At 44.2% G+C, this 19115-nt stretch overlaps 1 protein-coding gene and 1 long non-coding RNA gene across 5 annotated transcripts; one reads left to right on the top strand and one right to left on the bottom strand.

Annotated features, from left to right (window-relative positions):
* Nucleotides 1-84: 84 nt before the first annotated feature.
* On the top strand, nucleotides 85-16265 carry LOC127590984 (calcium/calmodulin-dependent protein kinase type II subunit beta). Of its 4 annotated transcripts, none has more exons than XM_052050698.1 (21): nucleotides 85-329; nucleotides 1480-1574; nucleotides 2099-2158; nucleotides 2605-2659; nucleotides 2954-3019; nucleotides 4450-4522; nucleotides 6097-6199; nucleotides 6273-6356; nucleotides 6433-6527; nucleotides 6596-6718; nucleotides 6872-6955; nucleotides 7038-7080; nucleotides 7609-7680; nucleotides 8571-8605; nucleotides 10781-10858; nucleotides 11251-11295; nucleotides 11515-11563; nucleotides 12354-12429; nucleotides 12843-12937; nucleotides 13746-13982; nucleotides 14823-16265. In XM_052050698.1, exons 1-20 carry the CDS (start codon nucleotides 256-258, stop codon nucleotides 13979-13981), a joined length of 1641 nt encoding a protein of 546 aa, XP_051906658.1. In that variant the 5' UTR covers nucleotides 85-255; the 3' UTR covers nucleotide 13982; nucleotides 14823-16265. The 4 variants fall into 4 exon arrangements, with proteins under 4 accessions (XP_051906658.1, XP_051906657.1, XP_051906660.1 ...); XM_052050697.1 differs by lacking the exon at nucleotides 4450-4522 and adding an exon at nucleotides 4900-4972 and having other exon boundaries at nucleotides 87-329; XM_052050700.1 differs by lacking the exons at nucleotides 4450-4522; nucleotides 10781-10858; nucleotides 11251-11295 and adding an exon at nucleotides 4900-4972 and having other exon boundaries at nucleotides 87-329.
* A 463-nt stretch (nucleotides 16266-16728) lies between these two features.
* On the bottom strand, nucleotides 16729-17546 carry LOC127591149 (uncharacterized). The gene is made up of 2 exons (XR_007959821.1): nucleotides 17405-17546; nucleotides 16729-17062 (listed from the first exon to the last, which is right to left on the bottom strand). It is a non-coding gene; the product is annotated as an uncharacterized LOC127591149 (long non-coding RNA).
* Nucleotides 17547-19115: the final 1569 nt, after the last annotated feature.

The following is a 19115-nucleotide window of genomic DNA, read 5'->3' on the forward strand; positions in this document are numbered from 1 at the left end:
GCGTCATATCGAAGAAATAACGTTGTGTGTGTGTGCGCGTGCTTGTGCTGTCTTCCCTAGAGAAGCCGTGCGGGGGGGTGTTGCCTGACAAACCTCACAGAGTGCGCACGGGCGGGCGTGCATGCGTAAACGCGCACGCGTTTCAAGGAAAACGCCAGTGGGCGGAGTCTTGCTCTCCAAGTCCTCTCCAGTCCGCTGCGACGCGCCGCTCGCTGACTTCATTCGGAACCGGAGACATCAGCTGAACATCCCACCATGGCCACCACCACCGCCACCACCACGTGCACGCGCTTCACCGACGAGTACCAGTTGTACGAGGAGCTGGGCAAGTACGTGCACGCGCTTTGTCTTTTTTTGGCACACTTGCTGTATAGATGTAATATGTCAGGACTTTCTCCCCCCCCCCCCCCCCCCAATGACGCGCACGTGCGCATGCACTTTGGCCTGGAAAAAGTGAACGCCAGGTTGTGCGTGGGCATGTGTGGGACCTCACGGGAACACGTGTGACTGTCCCACTCTTCCCCCTCGTCAGTGCGCGCGGGTGTAAATTTGTCTTTGGTGATTAGCGTGTCCATCTTTGTGTGTGTGCGGCGGGCTGTATCGTGTATTTACCCTAATGAGTGTACAATGTCGGCTCCGGGACGGCTCTAGGATTTTTTGTCTCCCGGCGCTAAAGGGTAGACGATATGTCAGGTGTGTGAGAAAGTAATTTGTAGATATATTGAATGAAATGCTAGAGGGCCGTAACTGGAGCTACACGAATTTCTGACTAAGCTACAGCCCCACCGAGAATGTTTAGCAAATGATAAACGACAGTCAGCTGGCAAACTTCACCACTTTGGGGCTCGCAATGATGATGTCATCGTGGTTTCAAGTTTGCGATTCGAATCTGACGTAGGATTTCAAAAGAAGGTTTTAAGTCAGTGTTAGGGTTTCAAAGAAAGGCTTCAAATCAGCGTTTGGGTTTCAAATGGAGGAATTTTAGATATTTTCGAGTGCGTGTGCTAATAAAGTTGTTGCCCCCCCCCAAGTGACCCCAGGGGGAGTGAAGCCCACTCGTTGTGTCTGTCGTGATGCGTTCAAGGACCGCTGAGAGGCTCTTATTGCGTAACGTCGCTTTGAGAGCATTGAATGAAGTTACTTCCTGCATACGATTTTTTTTAAAAGCTTGTTTTACCTTCCAAGAATGTGAGAGTGATTGGGGATAATTCAATGAATCGTTTCAACCCAAGCGTCAACTTTACTGTCTGCTATGTAAAACTCCTCAATGTATCGTTTAGTAGGGAATGAGTGAATGATTGCCGTCCTTCACGGCTCCTCAATCACTATACATGGAAGCCCCGGGCGGCCATTTTGTTATCTGGTTGAGAGGGAAGAAATTTCATCTGCGCTGTATGTTGCGCATTTGACAATAAAGTTGTACTTGACTTGAAATGCTGAGCCAGCTAAGCCGTCTTCTTGTCCCGTTTGCTTCGCCAGGGGAGCCTTTTCAGTGGTGCGACGCTGCGTCAAAGTGTGCTCAGGGCAAGAATATGCCGCCAAGATCATCAACACCAAGAAGCTGTCAGCCAGAGGTGAGACTAAAGCTCCCTGAGGTTGGGTTTCAAACCAGCGTTCGTATTTCAAGTTGGGGTTTCGAACCGTGCTTTGGTTTGAGCAGAATTTAGGCTTCAAACAAGGGTTAGGCTTAAATTTGGTTTTCAAGCCAAGGTTCAGGTTTTATATGCTCACACAGAATCTTGGTGTTGTTGTTGGGTTGAAAGGTCAGGAGTCTTGATGTCAGCACTGTTGTCAATCAAAAATCCACCACACTCGACTGTTCCTTTCGGTATTCACATCGACGTGCTTCCTTTCCTCTTATCATGTGTCCTTTTTTACATTCGTTCCTTGCCTCCTCTTTTCTCTCCTTGTTTCCTTCTTCCTCGTGTCCTTTGTTGTCTTTTTCTCGTCTCCTTTCTTTCCTTCCTTTCCTCTCTTCTGCTCGTTTCTTACCCGGGAGGCCTGATTTGATGTCAGAAAATGGTGATGGAATGACCTCGACATTGTTGTTGATGAGTGTTATCTTTGTTGATGTTGTTGTTGTCGTTTGTGAGCGCAGATCACCAGAAGCTGGAGCGGGAGGCTCGCATCTGCCGGCTGCTCAAACACTCCAACATTGGTCAGAAGTTTCATTATTCGCAATTACGTATGACATCACATGCCAGTTTGTGTGTGTGTGTGTGTGTGCGCTTGTGTGTGTGTGTGTGTGTGTGTATTACTGTTTGTCTTCCCATTTGTGTGTGTTTCGCTGTGTATTCGTGAGTTACCGTGCATGTGTTTTTACTGTTTTTTTTTTTGTACATCCGTGTTATACCGTGACTGTGCTACTGTTGTTTGTGCGTCTATGTCTTTGTGTGTCTGCTTGTTTGTGTTGCCGCGTACACGCGTGTGTGATATCGTGTGTGTGTCTCTGTATGTATGTTAATTGGCTTGTGTTTGTGTGTGGTGACTTGTGTAATGACATTCAAACTGACTCTAATACTGCACTCCAATGTAAAGTCACATTTTGGCGCTCAAAGTTGGTGTGTGTGTGTGTGTGTGTGTGTGCGTGCGCTGCTGCGGCAGTGCGTCTCCATGACAGCATCTCGGAGGAGGGCTTCCACTACCTCCTTTTTGATCTGTGAGTTCCTCCTCTCCTTCTACCCCATATTTGTTAGTCTGCATCGCTGCTTATCACCCCCCCTCAATTACATAACGACCCCCTCCCACCCCTGCACCCGCTCCATCCCTCCTTTGCCGCTTTAGCATAAACTCCCCCGCATCGCCGGAGTCAGTCGCCATGGCAACACGGCCCCGTTCAGCGGTGCGCTCGGGGTTTCCCCCCTCAGTAGGACATCCCCCTCCACTGTGTGTGTGTGTGCGTGCGCGCGTGTGGGTGGTGCAGATGTAACCCTCTCGGTGTGTGCGTTGTCAGGGTGACAGGGGGTGAGCTCTTTGAGGACATCGTGGCGAGGGAGTACTACAGTGAAGCAGACGCCAGGTATACCCCCAACACCAATGCCCCCCCCCCCTCCCCTTTCACATACACGCGCGCACGCATTTGCGGGGGTGCCTCTGCAGTTTTCCTGTAAATTTCTATTGACAACTTGCTCTGCGATACAATTGAAAATGATGATCATGGCGGCGGTTGGAGGACTTTTTCCGTCGTCCAGACATTGAGACGGATGCCCCCGGGAGGTGCGCGTAAATCAATTCGACTGCGTTTGCGTTGGCGAGCCAGCCAGGAAGGAAGAAGAGGAGGTGGAAGCAAAAAAAAAAAAAAAAAAAAATGCTGCGAGGCTGAAAACGCATCTGCGCCAGGATGATTGACAGCTGTTGGAGCAGGCCAGTAAGCATAAGGCGAATTACACCAAGATGTTAACCCTCTCCCTGTTTGAGCACCCTGTTCCAACAGGGGGCGTTGTGGTCATTCGCTCGAATTCATAAATCTTTCGAAAACTGCCGACAATGTTGCCTTTGAGATGCACGTTGTTATATTTGTTCCATGACCAAGCTTATAACTCAAAAAATCTTAAAATAAATGCATTCATCATGTTTTGTCTACATGTGTTGCACCACCGTTAGTGTTAGAATATCCACTGCTGCCAATACCGTGACGCCGGTGCGATTGGCTAGCCTGTTCATGGCGTAAAGCTAAATGGACTTTCATAAACCCTGCAATGAGTTGTGAGAATTTGCGAGGAATCAACTTCCCCTCTTTGGGTGCACCATAAGAAAAATCCAATTATCTTGCAGTAAAATAATAGTAATAATAAAAATAATATTCAAAGGTATTTATTTAACAATATGCTTGTCATCATTGTGGTGCATTGCAATACAGTGAGGGCTGCTCCTAATAATTAGGTCATTGTTAGCCAGTGTGCAGGTGTACCTAATGAATTGACCACCATATTCATGGCGGATTAGCAGGCGGGGAAAAAAAATAATAATCAGTAAATGTCCCAAAATGCTTCCAATGCATTTTCGACCCTCGTTTCTTGCGTTCGTCTGTGCATAAATTTACTGCTTGTGCTCATTTGTGTTAGTTCGCGTGCGTGTTTCTCATTGACACCTTCCTCTCGTTATCCCATCTGTGCGCTTCAGTTCTGCTGATTTTTTTTTTTACATTCAAATAGGATTTTTAGGGCTCAGATAATACAAAACTTGAAAAGGTCACTCAGTCGCACCTCCTGAGAAATTTAAAAAAAAAAAAGCTCCGGGCATGTCTGTTATATATATATATGTACATAGATCACATCTCTTATTACTGTTTGCTGTAGACTACGGTTGTTATTGGTTCATGTTAAGCGGCATCTATATTGACTTTTATCACAGTGTAGAAATCAATCAATGGATTATTAGTATGGAGTGTGCCAATGTGAATGTGCCCCCACCCCACCCCACCTTCACCATGCGGTCTTGTCTCTACAGTGATTGTATCCATCAGATTCTAGACAGCGTGTCACACACACACCAACATGACATAGTGCACAGGGACCTCAAGGTGTGTTCACGTCACTCATATGTACATTGACGTATATGTGTGTGTTTGTACGTCGTCACCCTTCACTTTTGGACCTGCTTGCCACCAGAAAGAGAACGAGAGCATGTGAATGACTGGTGGAGGGTGGGGGTGGGCTAACCAACACAAACACTTAAGCAAACACAACACGCATACATACACTTAAACACGCTGCACAAATCAACACAGTGGTGAACATGTTACACAAAACACCTTAACACACCACACAAATGCAAAACACACACATCCAAGCAAACATAACACACAATCACGCACAAACTCACGCACATATACACAGAAGTGGCTGGTGGCGCCCAAGCATGACTAACCCGCTGCCCCCCCCTGCTGTCTGCATGCAGCCATTGCATCCAGCAGATCCTGGAGGCGGTGCTTCACTGCCATCAGATGGGTGTGGTCCACCGAGACCTCAAGGTGAGTTGTCACTTGACAGGTCAGGTGATTAGCAGACAGACAGACAGACCGACAGGTGAGTGAGGACCTGGTTGTCGTCGGCATTTTGGCATGGCCGTGCACGAGTTTCAATGTGCCTCCTTGATCTATGAGTTGAATTTATTGTGTGAACAAGCTCTATCGGGGTATGAAACCGACACAATAGTTCTGATATCGCTCGCCTGTTGATAACATCGTACACGGATTAATGATGAAATTCTAAGGAAGCGTTTGTGTCTCTTTATATCAGGGGTGCCCATTAGGTAGATCCTGATCTACCGGTAGATCTAAGACAGGTCCCAAGTAGATCCGAGGAGTGTCGAGAAGAAAAAAAACGAACAACCATTTCTGTGTCTTTGTACATGTTAGTAATATATTTTTGTGTTAATATACACTGCACACTAATCAGTCTCATTTTCACCCAAAAAAAAATTAAATAAAATAAAGCAGGTAAATCTTAAATTTGTGTGTGTGTGTGTGTGTGTGTGTGTGTGTGTGCATGCGCGCGCAGGTACGGGTAGATCCCATGAGGTTAGTTGATCAAAAAGTACATCTTCGATCCAAAATGTTTGGGCACCCCTGCTTTATATTATGAGAAGCTAATTAGCTGCCAAAGTCCCGAGTCCTTAAGAAGCTGTTAGCATTAGCTTGAGAGTTCCAAAACTTTGGGCACCGTTGAAGATTTTGCGATTGGTTAGTGAGCTAACTGTCTTAACGCTAGCATTGGCTAATGGGCCACTAGCATTAGCTTCATGTGCTGGAAAGTGTCTTTAAAATGTGTCTTCTTGCCAAACTGGAGCAAGATAAATGGACAGTATCCAGTTTAATCTCCCTCATGCGTCCTTTCATAGGAAGCTTTCATTAACTATTAAAATTCTGTTTGTTTATTTTTTACGAGCCATGCTAATTAGCTTCTATCATAAAGCTCAGCAATACAGAGCTATTCTACGAGCGTTCTACTCGAATGTTGTCGTGGTGTGTCATTAGTAGCGTGTACAGTTGTGAGGTAGCACTCCTAGCGTCAACTTGTAATGCTAACAAAAACTAATGAGCCGCTACTGTTAGCTTAATTTGATGTAAAGTGTTTTTCTTTCTTTCTGTTGCAGCCTGAGAATCTTCTGCTAGCCAGCAAGTGTAAAAACGCGGCTGTGAAGCTTGCTGACTTCGGCCTGGCCATCGAGGTCCAAGGAGACCAGCAGGCCTGGTTCGGTACGTTGCACCTGTCCGTTTGCCGTTCTGTGGTTGGCGTTGTGACATTTATTTTTTTTTTGGGTGTGTTTAGGCTTTGCGGGGACGCCTGGCTATTTGTCTCCGGAGGTTCTGAGGAAGGAAGCGTACGGGAAGCCGGTGGACATCTGGGCGTGTGGTGAGAGCCGCGTTCACAGCGACACGGCCAGGAGTGGTTCATTCGTGCTGCATGACGTGTTCGTGCGCTTGCATAGGCGTGATCCTGTACATCCTCCTGGTGGGTTACCCTCCTTTCTGGGACGAAGACCAGCACAAACTCTACCAGCAGATCAAAGCAGGAGCCTATGATGTGAGCCTTCATCGTGACCCCCGTGACCTCCTCATCCTCGCCCTTCTAACACTCGTGCGTGTGCGTAGTTCCCGTCTCCGGAATGGGACACGGTGACGCCCGAAGCCAAAAATCTGATCAACCAGATGTTGACCATCAATCCGGCCAAGAGGATCACTGCCCAGGAGGCCCTCAAGCACCCGTGGGTCTGCGTACGTATGCTGCCCACTCATGCACGTACACGCGTGCAATGACCGTAATGAAGTTCCATTCCTGGGAGCGACTACTACTAGTTGCTAGTTAGTGGTTGGTGACTTTCTGACGATGTGGTTCTTGGCGCGCTGACGCTGGCGTTGTGTCAACAGCAACGCTCCACGGTGGCGTCCATGATGCACCGGCAGGAGACGGTGGAATGCTTGAAGAAGTTCAACGCCAGGAGGAAGCTGAAGGTGAGCGATCAGCACGCAGCGCTAACCTTGCAACCTCGTAAGCGTGCAATCTTCTCAACTTCCTCTTCCTCCACGTGGGCAGGGCGCCATCTTGACCACCATGCTTGTCTCCAGGAACTTCTCGGGTGAGACCTCAGATTTATATTTATACTTACAGTGAATATCTATCGTTTACTCTGAATATACTGAATGTTGTGGTTGATTTGTGTTTTAATTATTGTACAGTATTTAAGTTGATTTGAATCGATCAAAAGCTGGCGTGTTGTTGTACCTCTCCCATTTATCCACCAGAGGGAGACAATTGATTTTCAAAGTGGCCCGGTTTTTTTAATAGGATAAATTGCGTCATCAGAGCGATGCATGCTCACCCATTTGACTGAACATTTTTGTTCTTTGACATTCGCATAATTCATGAAACGCACTTAAATGTTTTTACAATTATTTATATATGATGATACTCTTAAAAAATCATTTGATCCATTAATTTGTAATGACTTTTTGAGTTGTTTTATTTACAGAAAATCAATGAACCAATTATTTGATGAAATAACGTCACGACAAAAATGGACTTGTGCATTTTGTGACAAAAAGTCAATTAACAAATGAATGAGATGCACAACACTCTGGTTCTGGACCTTTTTATGTGCTTCCAGTTGGCCGTCAGACCACGGCTCCGGCGTCGGTTAGCAACCTGCCAGCAAGTGGCGCCGGCATCGTAGAACAAGGTCCGGACGGCGCCTGCGTGGCCATCTTGCTCTCGGCCTCCCTCGTCTAACCTTTGTCTCCTCCTTTCTTTCTGTGCCGCCACCTTTCATGACCGCCGCGCTTGCCAAGGTAAGCAGCCTTCGCCTTCACTACAACCGTATGACGAGTATTACAAGTTGGAATGAAGTCATTGTAGTAGAAAAAAAACAATTTTTGTAGACCAAATTGTGAAACAGTCATTCTGTGCACGAGCGGTTTTACAAAAAATGATCTTTTTATGATTTAAACACTTGTTGTAAAATAAACCCACTCTTTTGTCAAGAAACTCTCTTTTTAAAGAAACTCACATGCCGTCTTTGTTATCAAAATCTATTTTTGTGGCAACAAAAGTGTTTTAATCTCTTTGAACAAGCACAAAAAATTGTCTGTTTTTCTACAGGCAAACTTTGAGTTTTGTAAACTCTTGTAAAAGATATTCAAACTTTTTGGGCGTCCAGGTGTGACAACCGGCAAACACCCCCCCCCCCCCCCATGTGTCCAAATTCTTGCCGTTATGCGGTGTCCAATGCCAATGAGGGTGACCGCTGTCATCTCATCTTGACTGTAAAGTGCGCCGGCGGCACTATTTGGGATTATATGGCAAATGACTTCCTGCTGATCCTGGCGCTGATCTCACGTTATGTGATGGAAGGATCTTTCATGTGCGTGCTCGTGTGCCACTTTCATGTGAGGGAGGAGATCAGGGGGGGGAGGGATTTCTTTTTTCTTTTTTTTTCTTTTTTCTTTTAAAAGAGCGCCACCGATGCGCATAGATGGACACTTGGTGTGTGCCGAGCGAGTAGGGTGTGAGCAGGTTGCGCCATGTGCACGCTCCCAGCTGAGGGTGTGTCTTTTTGCCTCTCCGCAGCAGCCAAGAGCCTCCTCAACAAGAAGGCCGACGCCAAGGTAGGACGTCACACGTCTTTTACAGGTGCAGCGCGTCATGGACGACTCGTCGGTGATCAAATGATCAGCAATGAATTTGATCGCCGACGAGTCGTTTGAACTGAACTCTCCCATCCGTGGCGTCCTCTGTGAAGGCAGATTAGATTAAATTAGTTTGGAGTTGTGTGTGTGCTTTTGTGTCAGGGCTGGGGGCTATGGCCTTAAAAAAAAAAGAAAATTGGAAAATTAAAATGTTAAATGCATTTTTAACATTTACACTTGGAAAGAAAAAAAAAACAAACCAAGCAAGTTGATCTTTGTTCCATCTCTGGGATTTGCTTCATTTCCCTTCAACACAAAAGCTTTGCAGAAGTAGTATTTGCTCGTCACCTTTATTTATTTTTATCATTTTTTGATTGGTGCCAAGCAGGAAATGATGAACGAATCATGTTGCGAGTGTCAGCGGTGCAAATCAGCAACGACAATAAAAATGTGCTTTTCATGACGACGACGCATTTATCGCCTCGCCCGTGTGTGTGTGTGTGTGTGTTGGTGTGAAAAGTTCTGTTGTTTTCGTTGTGGTCGTTTTCATTATGGTTGTCATTGCACGCACATTGTCTTCAATGCAAACGAGTTGAAGGGTTATTTTTCATTTTCGTTATTCAGTGCCACAAAATGTAATTGCTGTTTTGTCATATATAATTTTTTTTTGCGGGGGGGCATTTCTCCCTTTTAATTTTGAAATTTATGGTACTCAAAGTTCCCCTTAAAATGACAGACACTTTAGCATGCACATTTCTTGACATACTTATTTAAACACACGCACGCGAGCACCGACACACACACACACACACACACATTTTGACACATGATTCTTGGAAGCACAAATACTTTGACCGTCACGCTTTTACATTTTTGCACACTCAATTTGAAACACGCATTGTAAGGGACACACACACACATTTTAACAAGAGACTCAAAGTTTTCGACACACGCACACAAACTTTGACACTCATACTTTTTGCCACACAAACGATGACATGGTTGCATTTCGAATTTGAAGGTAGTTTATTTTTAGCGTACTGTATTAAGGTGACATACTTTTCCTCGCCCAGTTGGGAATTCTGCGCCTCCCTTTCATTAACCTCCTTCTTCTCTTTCGTCCCGCTTTGACTTCATCCCCTCATCATAGCCCAAAACAGCCCCCCACCCCCAGTCATTCCCCCAACATCACCCAACCTTTGGAGAGTGGTGCTAATCTCAGATTATTTGCCTCCAGATGATTAATCTAACGTTACGTCATCAGTACATACGCACGCACGCGCACACACACAGGAATGTCCTGCTTTGCTGGACTCTGTTTGAAAGTCACATGACTTCCACACAGTATGTGACATGTCTTCAACTCACATACAGTATATAATATATTAATTAAGCATGTGGTGTTCTTTTTTTAATGACCAGCAATTTGTGGCCAGGTGTGCAGATGACACCTCTCTTTTGTCGTTTTCATGATTTTTAATAAAAGGCACGGCAATATATGAATGGACTAACACTGCTTTGTGTTTGCCACTGGCAGCCATTTTACGTTGCCACTCGCGAAGCCTGTGTAACTTATACTTTGATTTCACCTGTCAGGACAAAACTCTCAATGGACTTTGAGAGTCTCTCGGTACTCTAGAGAGCAATGCTAGCGTGAAACACCGCTGATAGCAAGGCGGGAAAAAAAGTTTTCAGGAATCAGCGGCAACACAAGATGGCTGCTCTCTGGTTTCAGACAGACTTCAATGTCACATGACTAACTCACTATTTGTATGACATCGCTCACTAGTGGCCTGGCAGACGAGTTTATTTTTGTTTTGATTGGTTTATTTAGTTATTTTTTTTACTACTTTGGCATCTACACAAAACATTTTTAATTTAAATCGTAGACTACCCACAGACTGTCCTGTTTTTTTTTTCCCCCGTTAGCCACAGCGTTCCAAATTGCTCCACAAGTGATATTGCACGCTCGGCATGAGTTGTGGTTTTTGCGTGGCGCGTGTTCAGTGTGTTGTTGTGTCACACCTGATGCTGCTGCCTTGTTACCATGGCTGGGGTTGATGTGAGGAAGTTAGTGGGCGGGACCGAACGGGACCAGTCGTGGATGCGAGTTAGTCGAAAAAGCCCTTTGCCACTTTTTTGTGTTTCCTGCAGAGCAACAGCAGCAGCAGCAGCAGGAACAACAACAACAACACAAACAAAGTCACCAACTCGGTTACATCTGCTGCACTGGTATGCCCTGTGCGTGTGTGAGAGTATGTGGAAGAAGAGAGATAAGGAGACCGTGTGCGTGTGTTGTATGAATGCGTGCATGTATTTTGGGAGGACACTGCCCTTGAGTTTTTTTGGGGGTGTTGCAAACGGTTCCTAAACATCCCATCTATTGTGTCAATCATTGATTTGAACATTTGAGCGGCAGTTCGCTCATGTGACGAGTCCCTATACAGTCACCTTGTGCTCATTAGCATTAGCATGACTAATCAATGCTTCTTCCTCATCCAAATTAATCTTTCACAAATTTCTCCCTCTTTCCAATTCATTACAACACTCCACTGCTCATCCTCATCTTCTTCCTCTTCTTCCCCTTTTCATCCTTATCTTGTTCCTGGTCATCGTTCCTTCAGGAGCCTCAGACTACCGTAATCCATAATCCGGTAGATGGGATCAAGGTACTGCATTTTCCCGCCATGTCGTAGTCGCCGCTTGCCATTTTTTTTTTTTTTTGTGTGTGCGTCTGCGAGGACTTTTTTTCAGGATCTCTGCCCTGCCTTCCTCGCTCGCTTGCCAGCTGTGTCGTGATTTGGGAGAGACTTTGTCGTTGTAGACTCATGTTGTGTGGGTGTGTTTGGGGGTGTTCTTGTCCTCGTTAACATGTGTGTTGCTTGCAGGAATCGTCAGACAGCAGTAACACAACAATCGAGGATGAAGATGTGAAAGGTGAGAGATGCTATGCTAACCGCTACATCCAAAATGCAAAAATGTTATAATCATTGACGTACAAAGTAATTACCCATATGTCATTTAGTTGTTGTTTTTTTTTTCCTCGAAAACTCGAGTGCCGTTTTCCTCATTACAAAACACACTCTGAACATTTTTCTCAAGGCGACACTGTATGAATGAATCTTGAATTGACGGATGTTCGGAAAGCCACTCTGGTTGTCATTGAATGCTTCCGACATGTCAAAAGAGTTCTGTGATTGATAATGCAAGGGTGGTACCGCCCCCCCCCCGGAGGCCACGCCCCTTGCGAGGGAGGAGCTGAGTGAGCTCAGCCTCCCTGGGAGTGGCGAGGAGGCAGGAAGGCTCCTCCGCCGGCATGGCGACCACACATGCGAGCGAGCGCTGGCGCAGGATAACCCGAGCGGGGTGATGAAGATGAGGGTGAGGAGCGTTTGAGTGTAGAAGCAGGGAGCGGAGTCCTTCCATGGAGGAGGGTACAAGTCACTCACTTGAAACGTAAAAATGGCTCACAAGCTCTCGGGTGAGTTGACACCGCGTTTTTTTTTGTGGCTTTTGTCAAATCGTAAATCAGTTTGCAACTCTTAAGTCGAACAAGTTTTTGTCGTCGCAACACACCGGAGGGATGACAAAAGAGCAACTTAAAGCAAATACGCCGCGCATCTTATTTTGGAGAAGCGCGTCTTTTCGTTTCCTCGAAATGATGGTGTATGATGGCCTCATGACTTCATCTTCATGATTTTCAGCAACCTTTCTCGTGCTTTTGCAGCTCGCAAGCAGGAGATCATCAAGATGACGGAGCAGCTCATCGAAGCCGTCAACAACGGCGACTTCGAAGCCTACGCGTGAGTTGTGAGATTGACGGGTTGGGTTGGGGGTGTGGGGCGGGGGTCGATCGGGGGAGGGGGATTCGAGCACCATTAGCGCAGAAGCATTAGCGGGATTGACGTGCAAATGTATTTGTCCTCAGAAGATTAAGGAGTAATTACAGGCCGGCTTTGTGAATGTGTGCCTGTTCTTTGTGCTGCGTTCAAAGTCACACACAAATCCCCACAAAGTCACGTCAAAATATGAAAGGTGAACATTGGAATGCATCAAAAGACACCAACAGATGGAAAGGGTGTATTATTTCGAGTGGCGTCTTACTTGTTGTTTGCGATAACCTTATTAGACTGAGCTTTTTTATTTGCGGCCATGTTGATGCTTCTGCTGCTGCTGTTCTTCATTTTCTGGGTTATTTGTGTGTGTGCGTCTACAGAAAGATTTGCGATCCTGGCCTGACATCCTTCGAGCCCGAGGGCCTCGGCAACCTGGTGGAGGGGATGGACTTCCACCGCTTCTACTTTGACAACCGTGAGAAGAAAACGGCTACGTTCGGACAAACGCAGCTGTGCACTTTTGTAACCACAGCCGCAACTCCCAAACACGACTCCTTCTGATTTGACCACAGAATGCAACACAACTACCGTAACAATCGGACACCACTTCCGCTAAATCAAACGCATCTTATCCTTGGAACATCAGACACAACAATTAAACAATAAAACAAGAATTATAAAAATCAAACGACAATAACCAAATACAATGAGAACAACAATCAGCAATGACACATAACAATCATACCACTCAAACACAACAGTCATAACAATCAAGCACGACGAACATAATGAAACCAGTTTTGTAAAAGTCAACCACAACCGTCATGACAGTGAAACACAACTTTGACAAACATGACAGTCAAACAAAAAATAGGCTTGTAACATTCATTACAACCATCAAACAGTTAAACGTAACAATCGCAACCACCAAACATGACAATCATAATAACCAAATGCAAAAATCCTAACAATCAAACGGAACGATCATAGAGATCAAATAATACATAAATCGCCGCGATCGAACAAAATGATCATAGCAATGAAACGGCACTTATCCAACTCAAACACAGCACCCATAACAATCAAACGCAGTGATCAGAACGATCATAAAAATGAAACATAACTAGCATACAGAGTCACAATTTCTACTTTAACAAACATACTCAAACACGAATTATCCAAGCAACATCCACCATAATCGAAACAATCGCAGCTCTCATAACCATCAACGAAACGAACGATAGTTCCTCCGAAGCATAACAATCCGGCACCTCTGCCAACAGTGCTGTCAAAGAACGTGAAGCCCATCCACACGACCATCCTCAACCCACACGTTCACATGATGGGCGAAGACGCAGCCTGCATGGCGTATATCCGCCTGACGCAGTTTGTGGACGCCGGCGGTCGCCCGCGCTCCAGCCAATCGGAGGAGACCAGGGTGTGGCAGCGCCGCGATGGACGCTGGCACAACGTTCACTTCCACTGCTCCGGAGCGCACGCTGCACCCCTGGAGGCTTGAGGTATCCCACCGCCACCCGCGCCCTTTCCACACGCTGCATGTCAAACACCGTTTGCACTGTCTGCGTTTACACCAGCTTTTGAAATAGGCCAAAATCATTTTTTTTCACGCATGAACACTTTTCGATATAAGATAAAGATAATGGCATTCAACCCCTAAAAAAGGGAAGAAAATCTGCAGGGTTATGAAAAACATAACTAAAAGTAAAAAACATTTTTGGTCATGAAATAAAATAAATGAAAATGCTTTAAAATTTTGAAATAATAAAATTTTAAAAGTATTACAAAATATCTTTTTTTTCATTCATTATTTCATGTTATTTATTTGGGTATTGCTTACATATGTAGCTACAGAAGGATGCTCAGCTATTTGAGAATTTTACTCCACACTACTTAGCTATTTAAAAACAAAAAATTACATCTTGCACCCAAGAAAATCTCCATAGATTAAATTAAAACCAAAACTAATACTAAATCTAATATGAATGGAACTAATACGAAGCAAAATCGAATTAAAAAAAACTATAATGAGAAATGCAGAACTATTATAACCCTGAAAATCAGCTGATTTTTGAACATTCTTCATTTGGTTGTCAAGTTAACCAAATAATTGAAGGGACAGACACTGAAACACGTGTTGCGGCTTTGCACAATGAGAGAATTCCATACATGGTAACATAGTTAACATTTTATTGGAGGCATGTTGGTCCCTTTCAAAAAGGGGCGTAGCCAGCAAGACTCGGGGTGTTCAACTTCTCACTGTCTTCCAGTTTGGGGTTATAGCGCCACCTGCTGAAGTGGCCTGACAGTGCCCCCCCCACTCCCCTTTCTGTGCTTCTCAGTATCACATTTTGGAGATGGGGAGTGGCGGGGTACCTCTGGAATCACCTCTCGACACCCACCAGACTTCTTTCTCGGATGGGACACTGCCGACTGACGAGCCGCCCCGGTCCCACCTCGCCACCCCCGCTTGTCTGTTTTGTTCCCGTCTCAGCCCCCCCCCCTCCCCCAACGGACTTGTTGATGTTTACGCCTCTCTTTGGTGCTCTTGTGCATTTACATCCCCACGTAGACACCATATTGGATGTGGAAAAGCGGAGCGATCAGAAGGACTTGAATTTACTCTATGCGCTCAAACCTTCTCCCTAGAATATAACCTTCAATTTGGAATAGAACCTTCCCTCGGGACTACATCTTGATTTATCTCTGACGAGAACCTTCTTTAGTGTATGGAGCTTTTTCTCGGGACTCGAACATTCTCTAGAGACGATAGCCTTCTCTCAGAAAAGGAAACTCGCTTTATAGGGACAAGGGGATTCTTGAAGCTTCTCTTGTGACTACGACCTCCTCTTGGGACTAGATGATTCCCTTGGGACGAGTACTTTCTCTTGACACTCGTGCCTCACTCTAGATTAAAACCTTCTCTCCATCATAGAACCTTTTTTTCGGTTGAAAACTTTCCCTTGTGAGGAGAGACGAGTACTTTCTCTCCGGACCTTCATTTGGGACATGACCATTCTCTTGAGACCTTCTCTTGGGTTGAGAAATTTATCTCGGAGTAGAATTTCTCAGAGGACGAGAACCTTCCCATTTGGATGAAAATCTTCCATCTGAACTGGAACCTTCTCTCAGGACAAGGAACTCCTCTTAGGACAAAAACCTTTCCTCAGAGGTAGACCATTCTCTTGGGCCTTCATACGTCCCCAGAGACTAAACCTTCTCTTGGGGCGAGAACATGATCTTGGGACTAAAACCATCTCTCATTGTTTATTACCGTTATATACAGTATGTGTATATATAATATATATATATATATATATATATAAAAAACATAATCGGAAATTATTTAAAATCATCTGATTAAAAGTGACATACGAGTTCAGTCAACTGACTTGCATGAGTTCACAAGCAGGTTTCCCACATCCAATATGGCCGACACACTGACGTATAGCCACTATGGTGTTTCCTGTGACCAGCATGGCTTCTCTTCCTGCACGGCTGCTGTGTGACGTCATCATCTCCTCTACACTTGTGTGGTGTTGTCATCATGACGACAGTTGGTGCGTGTGTGTGTGTGTGTGTGTGTGCGCGTGTGTGTGTGTGAGTGCTCACGCGTGAATGAAAATGAGTTGAAGTGTATTAAGTCGAGGTTTTTCTGGGGCAAGTTGCAGCTGATAATTTTGTGTAGCTGAAGAACAAGACAGCATTCAGAGAATCCCTGTAAAAGTACGACATCGACCACAATGCTTCGCTGGCATTGTTTGTATTAAAAAAAATACATTTGAGTCATTCTTTCCTTTTGGATCAAGAAGAAGGAGACGTATTATATATTTTTTCCAATTTTAGTTTAGTGACATAGTCATAATCCCCCAATTCCCCCAAAGAGGGCGCTCATGTCACTAATGTCCCACCTACGCAAAATCAACATACTGTTTTTTATTTTTATTGGTCTTTTTTTGGTGGGGGCGGGGTTAAATCAAATCAGCAATCAAAATGCAAAGTTTACATAAAAACCAAAGAACAAAAGGTGTAGAATCTTATCCTGTCTCCCATCTCAAAATGTCCACAATCTAAAACGAGCAGACTACCAAAATATCATGCTACAAATATTGCCATATACAGTATATCTATTTAATGTCTGCAATTTTTCCTCGACATTTTATAGATGGATACATGTTTACACAACTTAATAGACACATAATTTCATCAATAATTTAGCTACGGTCATTATAGTTTTTTTTTTTTATATATAACTGCAGTAGACAGTAATCCCTCGCTATAACACGCTTCATCTTTTCAGGATTTTTTTCCTGCAATTTATTTCTTATGTATTTATATATTTATTTATGGGGCCAGTGCATTTTGTTCTGCATCCTGATTGGCAAAGTGTAGACTAAACAGTTTTCGCGTCGCATCACTATAGAGCTTGCCAAATTTTCTCCATGACAAAACACGCAATGTTGACGAAACGTACAGTATGTCTAAATACAATACCAGTTACCGAGTAAATTGTTTTTAAGAAAGCATTTTTTTTTTATGCCTGAAAAACAGTTTAGTCGTTGGTGTCATTCAATACAATCTTCTATATATATATTGCGCGTCGTCCCGCTCGCGGTCTGTCCTTCCGTCTGTCCCTTTTCAAAACGTACCTACTTCACCGCGCCGGTGCGCGCCGCTAAGGGCAGTGGCTCACTACGATCGCGCGGGCATCTTAGCGAAAAAATGTTGTCTACCCACAAGCATTGCAATGAAATTGTTAGTTATTTAGTACAGCTAAACATCTCTTTATTTTCGCGATAAGCAATGAAGATGAACAAAAAGTTGAACCAAGCAACAACACTTTTGTGGGCCAAAGGTCCACCTTACCAGCCTTCCGCAGGAACTAGCTGATGAGCCGCCCGGAGGGCGGCGAACCAGCTAGTACTCTATATGAAATAATTAAAAATATATATATATATACTGTATATATAATAAAGATGATTATTTAGCAGATTTCACTTATCACGGGTTCTTTTTTGGAATGTAACCCCCACGATAAACGAGGGATTACTGTCGATGTGTTTTTGGACATGTATTGAAATAATTTGATTGAATGACACCTTTTCAATTTATAGTCCAAGTTATCCCAAAAGTTGACTTCTTTTACTGAGCTACATCTCTGTTTGACATTAATTCTGTTTATTTTTTGTTTTCCAAAACAAATCTTCCTCTCAGTTCATTATAACTGTGTCTTTCAGGGACAACGGTTACCACAGTGGACAGCTTGTCAGGTTATCAGGTTACAGGGTGCATGAAAGGGGTAAGGGAGCATATTGTTATTTACTTTGAACATGAACTGAGCAGTTTTAAAGTCCACCAGATTGTACAATTTAAAGATAAGTGATTTTACGAATAGATTGATGGGTGCACGATAATACGAAATGTTTATTACTCCTCATTGCCCTCTTTTGTAGCATAAGAATGGCATTTGTTATTGTTTAAGTGTGTTCCCAGACTGCTACAAGTTAACTCGTGTATGGGACGAAGAATCAACTGAATAACAGTTGTAGGGAATACTGCTTCAGAATGTCTTTTATTTGATGTAATATTCCTATGGCTTTGGCTAATTTTGTGTTGAAATGATTTACATGCGACTTTCACGGTACGACACGCACACACATCTTGATGTCATGTTGTTGATGAACTCTAAAGCATCCCAGAAGTATGCCAAGTGTTTTGTTTACTAATGATGACGGAGGAATGATATGTATTAAAAACAGGACTTATATTAACCTGTGCTATTCGATCAATAAAGTGTCAGTGTGGTGACATCATGGGTCCGACCAGACCCGACACGTTGGCTCATTGTTTACGAAAAAAAAAAGTCAGCCGTCGATCAAGAAGGTCGACGGCTTCGACAACCGGAAGAAGAAATCAATAACCAAATAACGCGACATTCAAAACACGCTGTCATCAAGTATATCTAATAACACGAGAATGGTCACATAGAACGTAACGAATAACACGCCGATCATAACGGTCAACGACTATAATGAGAGAAATTAGATTAGCATGGAGTTAGCAGGATTGAAATGTTCTTTTCTCGACTGCAACAACAGGCATTGCCACATTGTTAAAGTCTGTAGCTGCCATAAAAAGCGGACTCGCACAACCAGTTGTCATGTAAATAAAATGCCAGCTCCTCGTTCATGCCAGAAGTGGCACATATTATTCAAAGCACAGTGTTGCAGGTGGATGGCTGAAGGCTCATTGAAAGCTTCATCAGCAGGTTCATATTTTAAATGACTTTGTTAGCTTGGCAGCTAACAGCATTAGCACAAAAAAAGATTCAAGCGGAAATACTTGAAGTGGCTTTCACATTCTGGCAAACTTTAAACAAGCGATTTAAATTCATATTCCAGGCTAGGGATTTCATAGTGAGACAAATTCAACCCAAAATGTGAGGGGGAAAAGCAAAAAAAAAAAAAAGGGATTGGCTCTCATCTCCTGTCCCATGTAAATCTGCTTCAATTCTGAGCGGTGACTTCCAGTTCCACAAAGGCATCTGCGCTCTGCGCCGACACTCCTTTCTCTTCGTCGTCGGCGCCACAAATGCTTTAATTTTGGTATTTGCTCGTGTTTTTTTTTTTTTTTTG

The sequence above is a fragment of the Hippocampus zosterae genome, chromosome 18 (genome assembly GCF_025434085.1).
Source record: "Hippocampus zosterae strain Florida chromosome 18, ASM2543408v3, whole genome shotgun sequence".
NCBI classification, from domain to species: Eukaryota; Metazoa; Chordata; class Actinopteri; order Syngnathiformes; family Syngnathidae; genus Hippocampus; species Hippocampus zosterae.